Source organism: Carcharodon carcharias, chromosome 2 (assembly GCF_017639515.1).
Source record: "Carcharodon carcharias isolate sCarCar2 chromosome 2, sCarCar2.pri, whole genome shotgun sequence".
NCBI lineage: Eukaryota > Metazoa > Chordata > Chondrichthyes > Lamniformes > Lamnidae > Carcharodon > Carcharodon carcharias.
In genome coordinates, this window is record NC_054468.1 from 219,155,840 (window position 1) to 219,175,688 (window position 19,849).

The window sequence follows — 19,849 nt, forward strand, 5'->3', positions numbered from 1 at the left end:
GATGATCCACCTTGGCCTCCTCTGGAAATCTCCAACAGAAGAGATGCCAGTCTGCAGCCAATTCAATTCACTCCATGTGATATCAAGAAGTGGCTGAGGGCCATGGATACTGCAAAGGCTATGGGCCCTGATAATATTCCAGCAACAGTACAGAAAACTTGTGTTCCAGAACTTGCCACACCCCTAGCCAAGCTGTTCCAGTACAACTACAACACTGTCATCTACCCAGCAACATGGAAAATTGCCCAGGTATGTCCTATACACAACAGGAAAAATCCAACACAGCCAATTACCACCCCAACAGTCCACTCTTGATCATCGATAAAGTGATGGAAGGGGTGATCAACAGTGCTATCAAGCAGCACTTGCTTAGCAGTAACCTGTTCACTGATGTTTAGTTTGGGTTCCACCAGGGCCACTCAGCTTCTGACCTCATTACAGCCTTGGTTCAAACATGGACAAAACAGCAGAACTCCAGAGGTGAGGAGAGAGTGACTGGACTTGACATCAAGGCAGCATTTGACAAAGTGTGGTATCAAGGAGCCCTGGCAAAACTGGGGTGGATAGGAATCAGAGGGAAAACTCTCCGCTGGTTTGAGTCACACCTAGCACAAAGATGGTTGTGGTTGTTGAAGGTCAGTCATCTCAGTTCCAGGACATCACTGCATAAGTTCCTCAGGGTAGTGACATCGTCTCAACCATCTTCAGCTGCTTCATCAATGACCTTCCTTCCATCATTAAGTCAGAAGTGGGGATGTTCACCAATTGCACAATTTTCAGCACCATTCGCAGTACTGAAGCAGTCCACATCCAAATGCAGTAAGACCTGGGCAATATCCAGACTTGAGCTGACAAGTGGCAAGTAACATCACGCCACAAGAGTGCCAGGCAATGACCATCTCCAACAAGAGAGAATCTAACCATCACCCCTTGGCATTCAATGGTATCACCATCATTGAATCACCCCACTATCAACATCCTGGGGTTACCATTGACCAGAAACTAAACTGGACTAGCCATATAAATATTGTGGCTACGAGAGCAGGTCAGAGGCTTGGAATCCTGCAGTTAGTAACTCATCTCCTGACTCCCCAAAGCTTGTCCACCATATACAAGACACAAGTCAAGAGTGTGATGGAATACTCTCCACTTGCCTGGACAACTGCAGCTCCCAAAACATTCAAGAGCTTGACACCATCCAGGGCAAAGCAGCCCACTTGAATGGCACCTCTTCGACAAACATTCACTCCCTCCACCATCAACGAACAGTGGCAGCAGTGTACACCATCTACAAGATGCACTGCAGGAACTCACCAAGCCTCCTTAGGCAGCACCTTCCAAACCCACGACCACTACCAAGTAAAAGGACAAGGGCAGCAGACACATGGAAACATCACCACCTGGAAATTCCCCTCCAAGCCACTTACCATTCTGACTTGGAAATATATTGCCATTTCTTCACCATAGCTGGGTCAAAATCCTGGAACTCCCTCTCCAACAACACTGTGGCTGTCCCTATACCACATAGGCTGCAGCAGTTCAAGAAGGCAGCTCACCACTACCTTTTCAAGGCCAATTAAGGGTGGACATTAAATGCTGGCCTGGCCAATGATGCCCACATTAGGTGAATGAATAAAACAAACTATGAATTTGTATACATTTCAAGTTACTGATACAAACAGATCTTGGCAATTGAATTTAGAATTTAACATTTTATCTAAACCTTTGGGTTTACAAAATTCAAACAGGACAAACCAACAAGTTAAGACTTAGTTGACTGGACTTGAATGACTAGGCTATCACAGCTTGGCTTATTTGTGGCTCAAGACAATTTTTGATATGCATATTGGTGAGTCCTTATCATTTTCAATTACCACTGTCAACGAATGGCTGTTCCATCCAACTACTTATACTCTTTAGTAACATTCCAATTAACTTTTTCTCTAAAAAAAATCAAATACTAAAAAGTCCCACCATGACCACTAACTTTTCTTCCATCTTATATGACTGAAGTTTTTTTCCTTGCCCCTTCCCTTGAAACCACGGCACAATAATGCATTGTTTCACTGTCAAAAATACTGATGTCCGCCTGACTGAAATAAGTGGGACCCAGCCTACTTGAAAAGTGGCTCGAGAGAAGGCACACACAGGAAAGGAACACATTGCTGAAATGAAAGCCGAAAAGGAAACACTCCAGCCAGTTTCATGTGATCCTATTCCTTAGCGGGAACGCACAGGAAGGGGAAACATTTCCTGTGAAACGTTTCTGAAGAATTTTGTAGATGAAATGTACTCTGTTTCTAATGCAGTATAATACTTTTGAGTGTTTTTTTAAATATAAAGGCCAATGATTCAATACAATACGATCTAATTACAATGTTTCAAAATAACAGTGGCGAAAAATCTGTTCCATAACATTTGCCATGTCCCTACTATTGCTGGCAGTCTGCCAGAAATGTGCTAATAGTCGCTACCCAGCTATGCTATCAATGCACGACTGTATTTTTCGAACAATCCAAATGGATTCGGTTAAAAGATCATCGATTAGGATGCGTCTGCTGAAATCAAAAGCCTTGACTTTCTATAGATATTCAATGCCCCGAATGGTCGACAAAAAAAAACATTGATGCAGACCTTAGGAATTCCGTGGTATAACCCAAAGCTTCCTTTGTTCGGAGGGGGGGGGGGGGGGGGCAACAACAAAAAAACCAAGAAAATAGCCAATACAATGGCAATTTACCGGGTTTCTGTTTCTGAATTTCGGATCTCCTGATATGGTTAAAGGGAAACTATGCAAATTTAACCAAAAAAATAATAATCATGATTTAAAAACCCGTTAAATTGAAGGAGAGGAGAGGAGGAAAATACAAAAGAAAATCAAAGCTCGGCATAGCTTTTGGACTAAATTCAAGCAGACCGATTGCACACAGCTTACAAAAAGGAACGAATAATAAATAAATTTGGGGGGTGGGCGAAGGGTAGGTGGAGAACTGTCCTGTTTGCAAAATAAAGTAACGGTTTGCCATCGGAACCCTTCAAACGCCTTTTCCCTTCCTGACACATCCCTTCGTCTCAATGGAAAAAAAAAACGGTAGGAAAGTCGACGATCCAAAAAAACATAATTTGAAAGAGAAGCAAATTAAAAAGTCAACGCACCGCGGACCTGTCATCGGTGATTGCGGGGACGGCCGCGTCCATATCAGACACCCCTCGGCCCGCCCGCCCGGCCGGCCGGCCGCCGGCCGGCTCCCCCCCGCCCACCGAGGCCGGCGGCATTTCATACACAGTCCTCGGAACAGCTCTTTGATTTTTTTAAAAAAAAATATTATAACCTGCTCCAAAGGCGTGCGCTCAGCCACAGCCGTTAATTGTCCCTGTGAATGTATGAGGCGGACTCACCCTAACAGTGCAGCCGCCCTGCCCAGGCTCTGACAAACATCATCATCCCTCCCGTTGCTCGGCTATAACGTTATTCCACATAGCGGCCGCGCTGATGGGGATGGGGGCGGGGTGGGGATAAAGAATGGGAGATTGATTAACGCATGCGCGAGGCGTGAGGGAGGGGGCGGGGCAGCCACTGGGAAAAAAGCAGAGCCCTCAACGGGCGGGGATTTGAACTGTTCCCTTGATTGACAGGACATCCGACCAACCGTGAATGTTTATGTGACGTCAAAGGCACCAACGGCGCTGGTCGGCAGCCGAGGGTAGAGCACGCGACGTCGGCGCGAGAACAGATGGGAGGGCGGGAGGAAATGGTGCCGGGCGTCCCTCCCCTTCGCAAGCATATCTGGGAATTGTAGTTCTGCCTGGCAGCGACCGCTATTTTATTAAATGTGCGTACCCACGCACGCTGAACTACAATTTCCATCATCCACTGCGGCGATGCGTCCGTCGGCTGGATGTCTCTATGGTGAAAGGAAGCCGAAAGTTTAATTTGAAATCGGTGCCGATTGGTGTAGGGGCGGCGTCCTGTCAGCGGCGCTGGAGTTTAACCAAAGCCGTACAGAGCGTTTTAAATTATCGACCCGTTTTACTGTAAACATTTTTCTTTTGATTGAAAGGTATCTTTAACGTTTCGTTGTTAATTCGGCCACATGAAGACCTCCTGTGAGTCCGACGTCGAGGAGGATTTGGACACGTATTTGAAAGGTTTGAGAGGTGAGCGACTTGACGGTGGAAGGTTCGTTTGTAAGTGAAGACAGCTGACGGTTAAAAGGCTCTGATAAGCAAGGCCGAGGTCGGTCTGCCGGGAGCAGTGAGCATCTTTATGCGCTGATAAGTTGCATGTTGAATTAAACAAATCTTGTGTATTCGCATTGCATCAAAGTGTTGACCATGCAGAGATGAAAGTTTGCCCGGTGAATTTTCTGGAGTTCCTACCGGCTCAGCTGGTAAAACCTACTGGAATGTGAATTTTAATTAAATTACTGTGCTGTGATTAAATCACTTTGTTTATAAGAAATAAACTTTTACCACTTTTCTATTTGTTTACAAATATGTATCAGGACGAAACCCAACAATGGTTTATCAACCACTTTCAGTACTCATTATAGATTCATCATCCAAAGTACACAATATAGATTGTGGCTTTGCGGGAAAAAATGTCGAGTTGGTTTCATTTGAGCTATTTTGGGTTATTTTACAACGATGGTAATGGAGTAAAGAAAAAAATAAAAATGCACTTTCAAAAATGTGCATTAACAAACAACTTGTATTTATATGACATTAGAATAGCAGCCCAACAAGCCACTGCATCAACCCAGGAGTGCCTTATCCAGAATGCTCTCCCACTCTCATTTGGAGCTCCCCTTTTGATGTCGCCATTCTCTGTGGCCTCCCTGTGTTCCTCACCTCCCACTTCTCCCCATTGCTTTCCAATCCCAAAACTTTCTATATCTGTTCCTGGGAAAAACTATATTCCAAGTTGTTTACGACTGCACTTTGTAAATCCTCACTGTCATCATTGTGCTGCTGTAGCCACCGACTTGCTTAACCTGTATCTCACGTCTGACTTTTCAACCTATCTAGCACCTCTCTCCCTTGCCACATTCCCACCATTCACATTCGAACAGTAGCCAGATTGTGCTAGGTGTAGGACTGAGATAAAATGGATCTAATCCATGCTGATATTTGTCAGCAAACTGACAGTGCCCCCAAAATGCATTATTGGTATGCAATGCTAATGGTTGGCACCACTCATTATGCTAGTCCAACATTCAGCACTGGATGAGCAGGAACTTCCTCCAATTATATATTGGGAAGACTTCAGGCGGTGGAAGGTCAGAAGATTGGGCAGAATATAAAGAACAGCAAAGAATGACAAAATGATTAATAAGGAGGGAAAAATTAGAATACGAGAGAAAGCTAGCTAGTAATATAAAGACGGATAGCAAGAGTTTCTCTAGATATTTAAATAAGCAAAAAGTTAACAAAGTGAGCATTGGTCCTGTAGAAAATGCGTTTAGGAAATTGATAGTGGAAAGTAGGAGGATTTGGTGCACAAAACACTAAAGGGCTGGTGTGCAGGTACAGCAAGTCATTAGAAAAGCCAGTAAAATGTTATCCTTTATTGTGAGGAGAATTGATTATGAAAGTAGGGAGGTTATGCTTCAGTTGTACAGGGCACTGGTGAGACCATATCTGAAGTATTGTATACAATAGTGGTATCCTTATTTAAGGAAAGATGTAAATGCGTTAGAAGCAGTTCCGAGAAGGTTTACTAGACTAATACCAGGAATGGGCAGGATGTCTTATGAGGAAAGGTTGGAGATAGGCTTGCACCTTTGGAATTTAGAAGAGTAAGAGGCGACTTGATTGAAACCTTTTAAGATTTTGAGGGGTCTTGACGGAGTGGATGTGGAGACGATGTTTCCTCTTGTAGGAGAATCTAGAATTAGGGGTCACTGTTTAAAAATAAGGGATCACTCATTTAAGACAGAGATGAGAAATTTTTTCTCTCTGAGGGTAGTGAGCCTTTGGAACTCTTCCTCAAAAGAAGATGGAAGCAGCGTCTTTGAATATTTTTAAGGCAGAGCTAGATAGAACCTTTCACCCCCTTGTTAATCAAGAATATTGGGAGTAGGCAGGAATGTGCGGTTGAGGTTAGAATCAGATCAGCCTTGATCTTATTGAATGGCAAAGCAGGCTCGAGTCGCCTACTCCGCCTAATTCGTACTTTCGTATGTAATACTCCGATACGATCCATTCCATAGAGAAAGAAACACTCTACAAAAAAGATGCACCATCCATGACTAACTAAGGAAGTCAAAGATAGTACCAAATGAAAGAAGAAGTGTTTTATTCCACAAAGATGAATGGTAGGTTAGAAGATTGGACAAAATTTAAAGAACAACAAGGAATTACTAAAAGATTATGAAGGTGGGAGAAATTAGAGTACTAGAGAAAGCTAGCTAGAAATATAAAAACAGACAGTAAGATTTTCTACAGGTATTTGAAAAGAAAAGGAGTAATTAAAGTGAGCATTGGTTCTCTAGCGATTGAGCCTGGGGAACTAATATTGGGAAATTAAAAAATGGTGGATGAATTGAACAGGTATTTTGGGTTTGTCTTCACTGTAGAGGATATACATAACATCCCAGAAATAAGTGTGAATCATGAAGCGAAAGGGAAGGAGAAACTAAAAACAATTACAGTCACCAGGGAAAGGGTACTAAGAAAATTATTGGAATTAAAAACTGATAAATCCCCAGGCCCTGATGGACTTCATCCTGAAGTTTTTTTAAAACAAAATGTGGATTGTGTAGATGCGTTTGTTTTGGTTTTCCAGAATTCCCTCGATCTTGGCAAGGTCCCATCAGATTAGAAAATAGCAAATGTGACTCCTCTAATCAAGAAAGAAGGGAAACGGAAAGGAGGAAACTACAGACCATTTAGCTTAACATCTGTCATAGGAAAACTGCAGAACTCTGAGGTATAAAGGAATCTGGGTGTCCTGGTACATGAATCACAAAAAGTTAGCATGCAGGTGCAGCAAGTGAATAGGAAGGCAAAGGGAGTGTTGTATATTGCAAGGGGAATGGAATATAAAAGTTGGGATGTTTTGCTACAGGGCGTTGGTGAGACCACATCTAGAATGCTGTGCACAGTTATGGTTGTCTTATTTAAGAAAAGATATAAATGCATTCCAAGCAGTTCAGAGAAGTTTCACTCAGCTGATACCTGAGATGAAGGACTTGTCTGCTGAGGAGAGGTTGGACAGGTTGGGCCTGTATCCATTGGAGTTTAGAAGAATGAGAGGTGATCTTAATGAAACATGTAAGATCCTGAGGGGACTTAGGGTGGATACTGAAAAGATGTTTCCTCTTGTGGGAGAGTCTAGAATTAGCAGACACAATTTAAAAATAAGGAGTTTCCCATTTAAGATGGAGATGAGGAGAAATTTTTTTCTCTCAAGGGAATCATAATTCTTTGGAACTCTTATTCCCTGCGGAGCGGTGGAGGCAAGGTCATTGAATATTCTTAAGGCAGAGATAAATTCTTGACTAACAAGGGAGTCAAAGGATATCCGGTGTAGGTGGGGATGTGGAGTTGAGGTCACAATCAGATCAGCCATGATCTTATTGAATAGTGGAGCAGGCTTGAGGGGCCAAATGGCCTTTTCCTGCTACTAATTCATATGTGCTATTGAAATACAAGTTGTTCTTGCTTGGCCTAAATAGCCAAGTGGTTATGGTACTGGGTTTGTAACCCCAAGATCAAGAGTTCAAATCTCACAATGGCAAACTATGAAACAATGTAACTTCATTTGAAACAGATGGAAACGTGTTTGTACTCGAAAGAGTTACAAGTTGTTCTTGTAGGAATAAAGACAGAATCTGACTGTCTTGTCATTAATATTCATTACTTTTCTCAAAGGGTTGTGAGCCTGTGGAATTCACTACCTCAGAGTGCAGTGGATGCTGGGACACTGAATAAATTTGAGAAGATAGACAGATTTAGTAATGGGTTGAAAGGTTATGGGGAGAGGGTGGGAAATTAGAGTTGAGGCCAAAATGAGATCAGCCATGATCATATTGAATGGCGGGGCAGGCTCGAGGGGCTGAATTGCCTACTCCTGCTCCAAGTTCTTATGTTCTTATCACATTTAAATGCAAGTTGTTGTTGACTACTATTATATAAGCTCATCTATTCTTTTCAACATTTGAATTTACACGGTCACCATGGTATGATGAAGAATAGTGACAGAAGAGCAAAGTCCTTTCATAATTTGCAAACACATTTTCTTTATTTGTAAATGGCAGTGCTCATAAAGATATTTTGCAGATCATGTCTATTTGTCCATTCTGTCTTTCTTAAATTACCATTTTGCTACCATTACTTGCAGAAAGAGCTAACAAAAGTATCCAGAAGCTGAAATGTACTCTAGAAGAAAAACACCACTCAGAATACTCTGAACCATCTCCAGTGGATGACACTGTCCAGCCAAAATCAATAAGTCCCCCAGGGAGGAGAGAAAGTCATGGTGAAGTGGCATGGCAAGAGCTACAACACAGTCATGCAGGTGACCACTGATTAATGTTTATTAACTCTGTCGCTAAAGGTGAGAGGAAGTAATGTTTTCACCCATGTTTGTTAGTCTGTTTGCCTGTAAAAATATATCACAAAAACTAATAGATGGATTTCAATGAAACTTGATATATAGATAGGGTATTGGCCAAGGAAGAACTGATTGGTTTTTGGCAAGATATGGATCTGGATCCTGGAATGTTTTTTAAAGGATTCATTAACATTGAGAGGGAGGGTGAATTGACTCTTTTTTAAAATATTGTGGATTTTTTAATTTAGAATGGTATTGTTTGTTTTGCAATATTGAGAATTGTTTGAGGCTACAGTGGAATTTGTCACAGCTGTCAAAATTGAGTAGAGTTTTTAGAGCAGGTTGTTGAATGTGGGTTTGCCTGAAGTCTCCTTAATAAAAAGATTTATTTTTTCAGTTTTAAGTTATAAAGCATCAAATAGACAGGAAAAAACCTCCAGTAAGAGCTGTGCAATTGTAATAACATTGAGCAAACAAATTGTGTTGGAGGTATGCACTCTATTGAGTGCCCTCTTCACTTGTTACAGAGTTTGTTTCTCTTGTCTGAACTCAAGTTTTAGCTTTGAGCTTGAAGCTTTGTTCTTTTGTGGAATTATTGTCTACCTCTATAATTTGTTTTTGTGGACTGTGATATGTCTTTGGGTGGATTGTAGTTATTGCCTGTATCAGTGCCTAGCAGCAACAGTTATGCGTCCAAGTGTGCAAGTTTTACAAGGGTCTGTTGCTGGGACAGCTAAACTGATATTTTTCTTGCTGTTTTAAAAAGTTTTACTTTCCTTTTTATTTTTTTGGTTCAAGGGATGTGAGCTTCACTGACAAGGCTAGCATTTGTTGCTCATCCCTCATTGCCTTTTAGAAGGCGGCGGTGAGTCACCTTCTTGAACTGCTGTAGTCCATGTGGAAGTATGTTGTTAGGAAGGGAATTCCAGATTTTTGACCCAGTGACAGTGAAACATCAATATAATTTCAAGTCATGGTTTGTGGCTTGATGGGGAACTTGCAGATGGTGGTGTTACCATGCATCTGCTGTTCTTGTAGAGGTTGTGGGTTTGGAAGGTGCTATCTTAGGAGACTTGGCAAGTTGCTGCAGTGCATCTTGTAGATAGTACACAATGCAGCCATCGTGTGCTGGTGCTGAAGGGAGTGAGGGGTTAAGGTGGTGGATGGGGTGCTGATCAAGCAGGCTGCTTTATCCTGGATGGTGTCAAGCTTCATGAGTATTATTGAAACTGCACTTATTCGGGCAAGTTTAGAGTGTTCCATCACCCTTCTGACTTGTGCCTTGTAGATGATGCTCAGGCTGAGGGGAGTCAAGAGGTGAGTAACTCTCTGCAGAATTTCCAGCCTCCGATGGTATTTACATGGCTGGTCAAGTTAAATTTCGTTGGTCAATAGCACCCCCAGGATGTTGCCTTTTAGTGTACTTTGAAGTTCATTTATGTCATACAATCACGGAATGCTTACAGCACAGAAGTAGACCATTCAGCCTATGGTGTCTGTGCAAGCTTTCTGCAAGAGCAACTGAGCTAGTCCCACCCTCCTGCCTTATCCCCTTCAACCTTCATGTGCTTTTCCAAAACTCTCTCGAAAGCCACAATTGAATCTGCCTCCTCCGCACACTCGGGGGCATTGCATTTCAGATCCTAACCATTCCATAGAAACCATAAAAGCATAGTAAAGTAACAGCACAGAAGGAGGCCATTCGGCCCATCTTGTCCATGCCAGCCCGAGGACACCCAGGTGCCCTTTCTAATCCCTGCACCTGGCCCATAACCCTGCTCGCTGCACAAAAAGTTATTCGTCATGTTGCCATTGGGTTCTTTTCATAATAACTTAAAGCAGTGTCTTCTGGTGCTTGACCCTTCTTCCAATGGGAACAGTTTCTCTCCATGTACTCTGTCTAGACCTCTCATGATATTGAACACCTCTATCAAATCTATTCTCAGCTTTCTCTCCTTTAAGGAGAACAGCCATAGGTTCTCCAATCTCTTCACATAACTCAAGGTCCCTCATTTCCATCAATTTTTTTCTGCAGCTTCTCTTATAGCCTTCACATCCTCCTTGAAGTGTGGTGCCCAGAATGAGAAGCAATACTCCAATTGTGGCTAAACCAGTGTTTTATAACGGTTCTTCATAACTGGGGAGCTATGTGAAGCAGGTGAACATCATTGTGAAGAGACTGGAAGGAGTGTGAAGCAGGTCAGCAGCACCAAAGAGAGAGAGACGGAAACAAAATCAAACTGTGACCTCACTGGAAAGTTATGAGTTGATTGGCTGATGAGTATTGTTATTGCTTTTCCTTTCACCAAAGTTAGACTTGGTGAAAGGAAATAGCGAGAGCTGAGCGAAGTATCCGCTGCCACTAGGAGCCAGTCTGTGTTCAGAAAGAAAAATCGAGGTGTGACATCACAGGGACGCAGGTAGGTGATCGACTAGCAAGTATTTCCTATTTATCTTGTCTAAACAAGGGAATAAACTGGTGTCTTTTTTTAAAGTAAGGTTTATTCCTGCTAGTAGGATATATTAAGTATTATTAGGGTTTATCAGTATTAGTAAGGTTTATTATTAGTAAAGGTTTATTAGCAGTAATAAGGTTATTAACTACCAGATAGAGGAATTGCAGGGCTGCTCCAACCTCTAGAGTACACATCTTGTGCAATGTGAGAACTCCAGGATACTTCTCGTGTCCTGAGTAACCATTTGTGTAGGAAGTGTCACCAGTTGCAGCAGCTTGAGCTCTGGGTTTTGGAACTTGAGCTGCAGCTGGTCTCACTGCAGTGCATGCATGAGGTTGAGAGCTTTGTAGATAGTACATTTATAGATGCAGTCATCCTGCAGCGTAAGACTATGCAGGGAGAGAGGGAATGGGTGACCACCAGACAATCAAGTAGAAACAGGCAGGTTGTCCCTGAGTCCCCTGCATGCACCCCACTCTCCAACCAGTATTCAGTCCTGAATACAGATGAGAATGATGGTTCATGTGGGGACTGCAGCCAAAGCCAAGTCAGTGGCACCACAGGTGACTCAATTGTACAGGGGGATACAAGGAAGACTGGAAGAGCAATGGTGATAGGTGATTTGACAGGCAGGGGAATGGACAGGCATTTTCTGTGGCCACAGATGTGAATTCAGGATGGTGTGTTGCCTCCCTGGTACTCCAGAGCGCCCTGATGAGAAAGGGTGAACAGCTAGTATTCATAGTACACATTGGTATGAATGACATAGGCAGAAAGTGGGTTGTGGACCTGCAGTCAGCAATCAGGACCTGAAAAGTAGCATCATCCAGATTACTCCCAGTACCACACGCAAGTGTGTATAAAAGTAGGAGGATGAAGCAGATGATTGCGTGGCTGGAGAGATAAGCAAGAGGGAGGGCTTGAGATTCTTGAGAAATTGGGACTGGCTCTGGGGGAGGTGGGATCTGTACAGGCCAGATGGGTTGCACCTAAATAGAGTCAGGACTGAGTTTCTTGCAGAGCGATTTACTAGTGCTATTGGAGAGGGTTTAAACTAACTTGGCAAGGGCATGGGAACCAGGAGAAACTATTAGAGAAGAATACCAAGGTGCACAGAATACTGGAAGTGATAGATAACACTTGAGTAAGAAATAGTAAGTTAATAGGTGGGGTCAGAACAAAGGAAAAAGTAATAAAGTCTAAATCTGGGTTAATGTGCATCTATGTGAATGTATGGTTAATAAGATTGGTGACTTACAGGTGCAGATTGACATTTGGAAATATAATGTTGTGGCTATAACAGAGACCTGGCTCGAAGAAGGGCAGGACTGCTTGTTAAATATACCTGGATATTAAAAGTTCAGGAATGATAGGAAAGAAAGGAAAGGGGAAGGAGGGGACAAAGTTATTATTACCAGAGAGAGGAATAGCAGGGTTGCTCCAACCTCTAGAGTGCATATCCCATGCTATGTGGGAGGTCCAGGATGCTTCCCATATTGTGGATAACCATTTGTGCTGGAAATGTCATCAGTTGCAGCAGCTTGAGTTCCTTGAGTTTTGGAACTTGAGCTGCAGCTAGTGTCATTGTGGTGCATGCATGAGGTTGAGAGGTTTGTGGATAACACATTTATAGATGCAGTCACCCCGCAGCTTCAAGAGAACATTGCAGTCTTGAAGAGACAGGATATCTCAGAGGGGTAAAGGACAAAATCTATTTAGTTAGAGCTAAGGAACAAAAATGTGAAATTTCATTGCTCAGTGTAGTCTGAAGGCCATCAACTAGTGGAAAGGATGTAGAGGAACATATTTGCAAGGAAATTACAGAAAGGTGCAAGAATTATGGAGTAATTACATTGGGAGACTTTAATTATCTGAATATAGACTGAGGTAGGAGTAGTGTAAAGGACAGAGAGGGATAAGTGTTCCTAGAGTGTGTTTACAAAAATTTTCTACAGCAATGTATTTCCAGTCCAACAAGAAGGGAGGCACTGCTTGCCTGATTTTTGGGAATGAGGTGGGCCAAGTGGGTCAAATATCAGGAGGAGACCATTTAGAGGACAGCGATCATTGTATCATAAGATTCCGGTTGGCTAGGGAAAAGGACAAAGAACAATCCAGAGTAAGAATAATTAACTGGGGGAAAGCTGACTTTAATGAGGTAATGGGCTTCACTTGCACCTCTTTCAATTTAGTCTACTGTATTTGCTGTTCCCAATGCGATCCCCTCTACACTGGGGAGACTAAAAGCAGGCTGGGTGATCGCTTTGTGGAATGCCTTCACTCAGTCTGCAAACATGACCCAGGCCGCCTTGTTGCTTGACATTTCAACACCTTTTTAAATCCAATTGGATTTTTTTTTAATTTTACTTTTTATTTTCATTATTTATTTATTTATTGATTTAATTTTTTTTTTACCTTTTTCCCCAATACCACCTGCAGCCCCCCCGCCCACCATCCTCTCCTCCACAGGGCCATCTATCACTGGTTTCTATGTTGTGCTTTCACAGCACTGATCCCTGTTGAGCTATTAACGCATTCTGCTCTTATCTTTATCTCACTTTCAGCACTTTCTTTAGTCTTTATCACTACTGTTAACACTCCCTTTGTCTTGTGTCCATGACGCCTTTGTCAATCTCTCCTTAGCTCCCACCTACCCTGATCTTCTATCTTGCCCCACCTGCTCCATCCCCCCCCACTTAAACAGTATAAAATCCATCACATTTCTACTTCTCTTTAGCTCTGAAGAAGTCATACAGACTCAAAAATTTAAATCTGTTTCTCTCCCCACAGATGCTGCTAGACCCGCTGAGTTTCTCCATCATTTTTTGTTTCTATTTAAGAATGGATCTGGGCTGAATAAGTTGGAATTCAAGGTTGGCAGCAAAAATGGTAGCTGTGCAATAGGTTACCTTCAAAAAAAAGATAGATAATTTGGGCATAATCAAGGTATATCCACTCAAAAGAGAAAGGTTGAGTAAACAAATCCAGAGCTCTCTGGATGACAAAAGAGATAAAGATTAAGATGAAGACAAAGTATGCTTATGACTGATATTAGGTGGATACTACAATGGAGAACCAGGTTGATTATAGAAGGTTCAGAGGGGAAGTGAAAAAGCAAATAAAGAAACAAGGCAGGATTATGGCAAAGACTGGCAGCCAACATAAAGGGGAATCCCAAAGTCTTCTATAGGCATATAAACAGTGAAAGGTTGGTAAAAGGAGGAGAAGGGCAGATTAGGAACCAAAAAGGGGATTTTAGCTTGGAGGCATGGGGAATAGCTGAAGTCTTATATGAATATTTTGCATCTGTCTTTCAAGAAAGAAGATGCTACCCAGGCCACAGTGAAAGGGGAGATAATTAATACATTAGAAGGATTCAATATTGATAAGAGGTGTTATATAGGCTGTCTATATTTAAAGTTGACAAAGTACCTGGATCAGATGACATGCATCCAAGGGTAATGAGGGAAGTGAGATTTGAAATTGCGGAGGCACTGGCCATAATTTTCCAGTCTTCCTTAGATTCGGGGGTGGTTCCAGAAGACTGGAGAATTGCAAATGTTACAGCCTTGTTCAAAAAAGGGTGTAAAGATAAACCCAGCAACTATAAGCCAGACAGTTTAATTTTGGTGGGGATACTTCTAGAAACAATCATTTGGGACAAAATTACTAGTAGCATGGACAAATCAGATTAATTAAGAAAAGCTAGCATAGATTTGTTAAGGGAAAATTGTGTTTAATTAACCTGCTAGAGTTTTTTTTGAAGAGGTAGCAGAGAGGGTTGATGAGGCCAATGCTGTCGATGTGGTGTGTATGGACTTCCAAAAGGTATTTGATATGGTGTCGCACAACAGACCTGTGAGCAAAGTTATAGCTCATGGAATAAAAGGGCTAGTAGCAACATGTATACAAAATTGGGTGATGAGAGGAAACAGAGAGCAGTGGTTAATAGATGCTTTTTGGACATGAGGAAGGTTTGTGGCGGAATTCCCAAGGGGCCGATGTTGGGACCCTTGTTCTCCCTGATATATATTAATAACCCAGACCTTGGTGGTTAGAGCACAATTTAAACATTTGCGGATGATACAAAACTTGAAAGCATTGTGAACTGCGAGGCGAATAATGTGGAACCTCAAAAGAACATAGACAAATTGGTGGAATGGGTGGACAACCTTGAAGTGGGTGCAGGAGCAGAGGGACCTTTGGTGTATCAGTCATTGAAATTGGAAGCACAGCTTGAGAGAACTGTTAATAAAGCAGTAGGTATCCCAGGCTTTAATAATAAGGGCATGGAGTACAAGAGCAAGGAGGTCATGTTGAACTTAAAAAAGACACTAGTTCAGTCTCAGCTAGAAAGTTGCATCCAGTTCCGGGTGCCACACTCTAGGAAAGATATGAAGACATTGCAGAGCATGCAGAAAATATTCACAAGAATGGTTCCAGTGATGAGGAACTTCAGTAATGAAGATAGATTGGACAAGTTGGGACTGATCTCCTTGAAGAAACAAAGGCTAAGAGGAAATTTGATAGAGGTATCCAAAATCATGAGAGGTCAGGACAGAGTAGATGGGGAGAAACTGTTCCTACTCGTGAAAGGATCAAGAATAAGAGGATATTGATTTAAAGTAATTAGCAAGTGAAGCAAAATGGCTGGGGTCTGGAATGCATTGCCTGAAAACATGCTGGAGGTAGGTTCTATCGAGGCATTCAAAAGGGAATTAGACTGTTATCTGAAAAGAAAGAATATGCAGGGTTATGGGGACTAGGTGGGGGAATAGCATTCGGTATCTATAAAGCCCAGGATCATGTATGCCTTTTTAACCACTCTCAATCTGTCTGCCATCTTCAACAATATATGCACATATAAGTCCTATGACATTTGAAATGGTTAGGATAACATTTCAAAAGTTCGCGAGGTGGCAATGGGCTGTTCATTATTTTAAAAGCAGTTTGAGGGGGTGGGTAGAGGAGGCAAGGCAGGCCTTTGCTTCTCAGGATAATTTTGTATTAGGTGATTTGGCAGAGGAAAATGAGTTATAGTAGAGCTTGACATGGTGGAGCCAAATCTGACAATTGACAACCAAGCTAGTTGTGCAGTGGGCATACTTGTTTGTAGCACTCTGATCTGAGGGAGCAAAGATAGATGTGTAGTGAGGAAATGATGAGTGGGGGGATGGGGGGATATTGCTTTATTTTCCACAAACAAAGGTTTTAGAAGTTGGCAATGAAGGAATTGTTTAGTAGGTTGACAACAACAGTAATGAGTGGAGGGCTAAAGGCAAGTAAACTGGGAGTTACAGAGAGTTAGTGAAGGATGTAGGGGAAACATTTTTTCCAAAAATAAATGTTGACAGTAGTGGGTTTGGAGGGTGATAGCTGGGACAAGCAAGTGATCAAGACCTTGCACCAAAGCAATAGGATACAAGATTCACCTGATAAGAGGGTTAAGGTAGGATTAAATGAAGTATAGGATAGCAGAGATGTACAGGCTAGGAGAGTTCAGGTGTAAGTTACTAAGTCACTTGATGCCAAACCAAAGGGAGGATATCTCCATGGAGAAGTCAGCATGGGACTTGGAGAAGGGATACCCAGCAGGATTTTGAATGAGAGGTGGAAGGATCGAACAAAGTGAATGCTTGAAGGCAAAGCAGAAGAATGACATGGAAGATAGAGAGTTCTTGTCACTCAAATGTTTCATAGCATTTATTAGGTAATGCTAACCTGATATGCAATATCGTATTTCAGGTCTCTGAACTTTCATCAGAACGTTCTGATGAAAGGTTATTGATATGAAATGTTAATTGTTTCTCTCTGCTAATCCCACTATTTCCAGCATTTTCTGTTTTATTTCGGATTTCTATCATCCGCAGTATTTTGTTTTTGATAAAAACATAATACCCTGCCGGCTACAAAAGTGACAAGCCTTTGTATGAGTCTTTTCCTAATAACTAGAAAGCTATTGTAGGATCATTTTAGTTGTGGGCCAAATATTACTTTTATCCTAAATTACACTGCAACTGAAAATCACTTAAATTGTATTATGTTGGTATCAATGGCAAAAAGCCCTGTTAGATAATCAATTTCATGTTTGCCATTATTCAGGCTGGTGTTGTGTTTAACTGGTTGTGAGTGTATGTCCACTTATTTATTTTTCATGTACAAAGTACATTTTGTGTTCAATGAGCTTTGCGATTAAACCAGACCATGTTAAATCTTATCATTCCCTTGATACAGTTAATGAGCTCAGAGCCCTGTTGCGACATCAGGAAACGGAAGAAAGGACAAGTTCAGCATCTGTGACCAGGAAATGTCTCATGGTAATAAGCAAGTAACTTTGAACATGCAGTTGTTTATTTAAGCTTTAATAATTTTTTACAGCAGTTTCACTTGGGTTTTAGACTGCAAGTTTTCTATACTTTCCAAGTGCAAAGCTATCAGTTTACATTTACATAATTAGCTTAAGACAGAAAAGCCTAAAATTTGTTCAGTGCTGGCATAGTTGCTTTAGTTGTGGAATACTGGATTTCCAATCAAGAAGGTCATGAGCACACCTTTAACTATCATTTAGATTGACACATTGCATTAGTGGTCCATTAGTTCTAAAGCAAGTCAACAGAATAATGTGCAGCAAAAGAGCATTCCACGTTGGGGATTTTCTGTTTGTCCATGGCCACCTGCATCCCAGCCTTGCTAAAGGAAGGAATACAATAGTGAAATGTAAGAATGGAGGAGCCAAAATGTTTCACCAAATTTTCAGTAGACCGTTGTGCAGGGTTTCTCAACTGTATGAAAAAAGTTATCTCATGCATACATATTTTGTGGTGCTAGCACTGTCAAAATAGTCTCTTGCCAATTGACCATGGACCTCCATCAACAATGATCACAGTCGGGTCTCTTGTCTGGAATATCCCTGATGACATGAGACCCATAGTGAAGAGAATTGGAAGAAAATAAAGAACAGGGGCCTCCAGTGCAAGAACTTCCTCATAGACTTGACTTGTCAGCAACCTAATGTTTAAACCGATTTGATTTCTCTTTTTAAATCATGACCACAATTATAACTTGTACACAGTGGTTGATGCCTCTGAGGCAGGCAAGAATGTTTTGAGACAGAGGCAAGTAGTTGGGAACAACAGCATGTGCACTCCAGCATGTGATGTTGAAGGGAAATAAGATGTTTAGGCATTATTTAATTAGAAGTTGATAGAATTATGTAGTAGATTGCTAGAAAGAATGATGGAAACCGAAAGCCAAGTGCTCTTGTGTGGAAGCAAACACAGTGGTCAACTGGTAGACACCAAGACCCGATGAACAAAAAATAAATGAATGACCAGATAATCTATTTTTGGCGATGTTAGATTTTGGTGAAGGATTTTGGTCAGAACTCCCTTACTATCTTTGAGTAATGCCATGGATGCCTTCAAATCCAGTTGAGCTGACTAACAAGACTTCGACTTAACATTTCACCCCATAATGCAGCACTCTCTGATCTTTCGTCCTAGATTGTGTGTTCAAGTCCATAGATATCTTTGAACCTACAGCCTTCAGAAGAGGAGGTGACAGTGCAACCAACTGTCGTTCACTTTGTACCAATGTATTACATCCAATATTATATCTGAGTTTCTATGCATTTTATTATCAGCAATATACATACTTTAAATCTTCAGTTTGTCAAATGTGTGTTGGGTTTCTGACAAGTCAAGCCTATGAGGAGGTTCTTGCACTGGAGGGCTCTTCTTTATTTTGTACTTTAGTTCATTCACTGCGGCCATTGTGGTTTCATATTTTCTGCTTGAAAGTATTATAGTAATTTTCCCTATAGAACCATCTTCTTCAAACAACAAACCCATTGGATTATTTGTGTAAACTAGATCTCTGAATGCATTCACTTAAAAGTATTTAACATTACCATTACCTCTGCACGAAGCTACAGTTCAATTGAATTTCAGTACATTTTGTGCCCCTACACAGTCCCTACACCCACTGAAAACAGAGCCTTATACCACTGAATTTCTCACTTGCATCTTCTTTAGCCAACAATATTATCAGCAATTGAAGAGGATTATGCCATTGTTAAGTATGATAGCTGAGAGTAATTTATTATCACAGTCAGTAATTTGTTACTTATTTCGATATTCCACTATCACGAGCAAAATACTTACATTTATTTTCAAAATGTACAGTATATAATTGTTACTTTTTTCTATCATATTGTTAGCATCAGAACTGGCAATGGGTCCCCCATGTGGTTAACAATAGTACTGAATTAGCTAATCATTCATATTTGACTGGATTTGCAATTATGAGAAATTAATTCCCATTTTCAATCTCTTTTATGTTATTTATATATATTTGATTTAAGCTTGTAACTCTAAGTGCATTAAATTTGGTAAGAATATTAATTTGAACTTTGATCGGAACACACAACTTTTGCAACTAAATATAAATGCATGCCATAGTGAAATGCTTTTACAAAACTTCCACTTTGCTTTCTGCATGGGAGATAATGATCTGCTTAACTGCTAACAGTGACTAGCTATGATGAAGCATTAGGATTTATTTAGAGTTGCAAGAGAATACGGACAAGATGAAAATCGTCAGAATAATAATAAACTGTCTTTGTGCAGAAATTTAAGAGTTGATACATTTCAGACTGGTGTATTGTTACAACAAGAATTGCTCTACTTTTATTGTGATCTTGAGAAGAGGGCATGTTTATGATGCAAGATGAAAATTATTCAGTAGTTTTTTATTGGTGACGGAACAAATTTAGATCAACACCAGGCTTTGCAGGAACTGAGAAAATAAATGACCTACATCATGATATACAGTGAAT

At 41.2% G+C, this 19,849-nt stretch overlaps 2 protein-coding genes across 16 annotated transcripts in view; one reads left to right on the forward strand and one right to left on the reverse strand.

Annotated features, from left to right (window-relative positions):
* Nucleotides 1–3,475, reverse strand: part of LOC121272269 (centrosomal protein of 170 kDa-like) — a 160,017-nt gene extending 156,542 nt beyond the window's left edge. For 4 of the 11 annotated variants that reach the window (XM_041178892.1, XM_041178901.1, XM_041178909.1 and 1 more), the window contains exon 1: nt 3,400–3,475. The gene's annotated coding sequence lies outside the window, so the exon portion shown is untranslated. The remainder of the gene's footprint in view (nt 1–3,399) is intronic. The other 7 variants (XM_041178836.1, XM_041178845.1, XM_041178852.1 and 4 more) reach the window with 3 other exon arrangements.
* Nucleotides 3,476–3,892: 417 nt separating this feature from the next.
* Nucleotides 3,893–19,849, forward strand: part of sdccag8 (SHH signaling and ciliogenesis regulator sdccag8) — a 414,295-nt gene continuing 398,338 nt past the window's right edge. For 4 of the 5 annotated variants that reach the window (XR_005945612.1, XR_005945613.1, XM_041209153.1 and 1 more), the window contains exons 1-3: nt 3,893–4,158; nt 8,345–8,521; nt 17,248–17,330. Coding sequence is in view for 3 of the 5 variants with exons in the window: in XM_041209153.1 (XP_041065087.1) it covers nt 4,095–4,158; nt 8,345–8,521; nt 17,248–17,330 (324 nt within the window). In the remaining 2 variants the exon portion in view is untranslated. Of the gene's footprint in view, nt 4,159–8,344; nt 8,522–10,791; nt 10,978–17,247; nt 17,331–19,849 lie in introns of those variants that run through there. The other variant, XM_041209181.1, reaches the window with a different exon arrangement.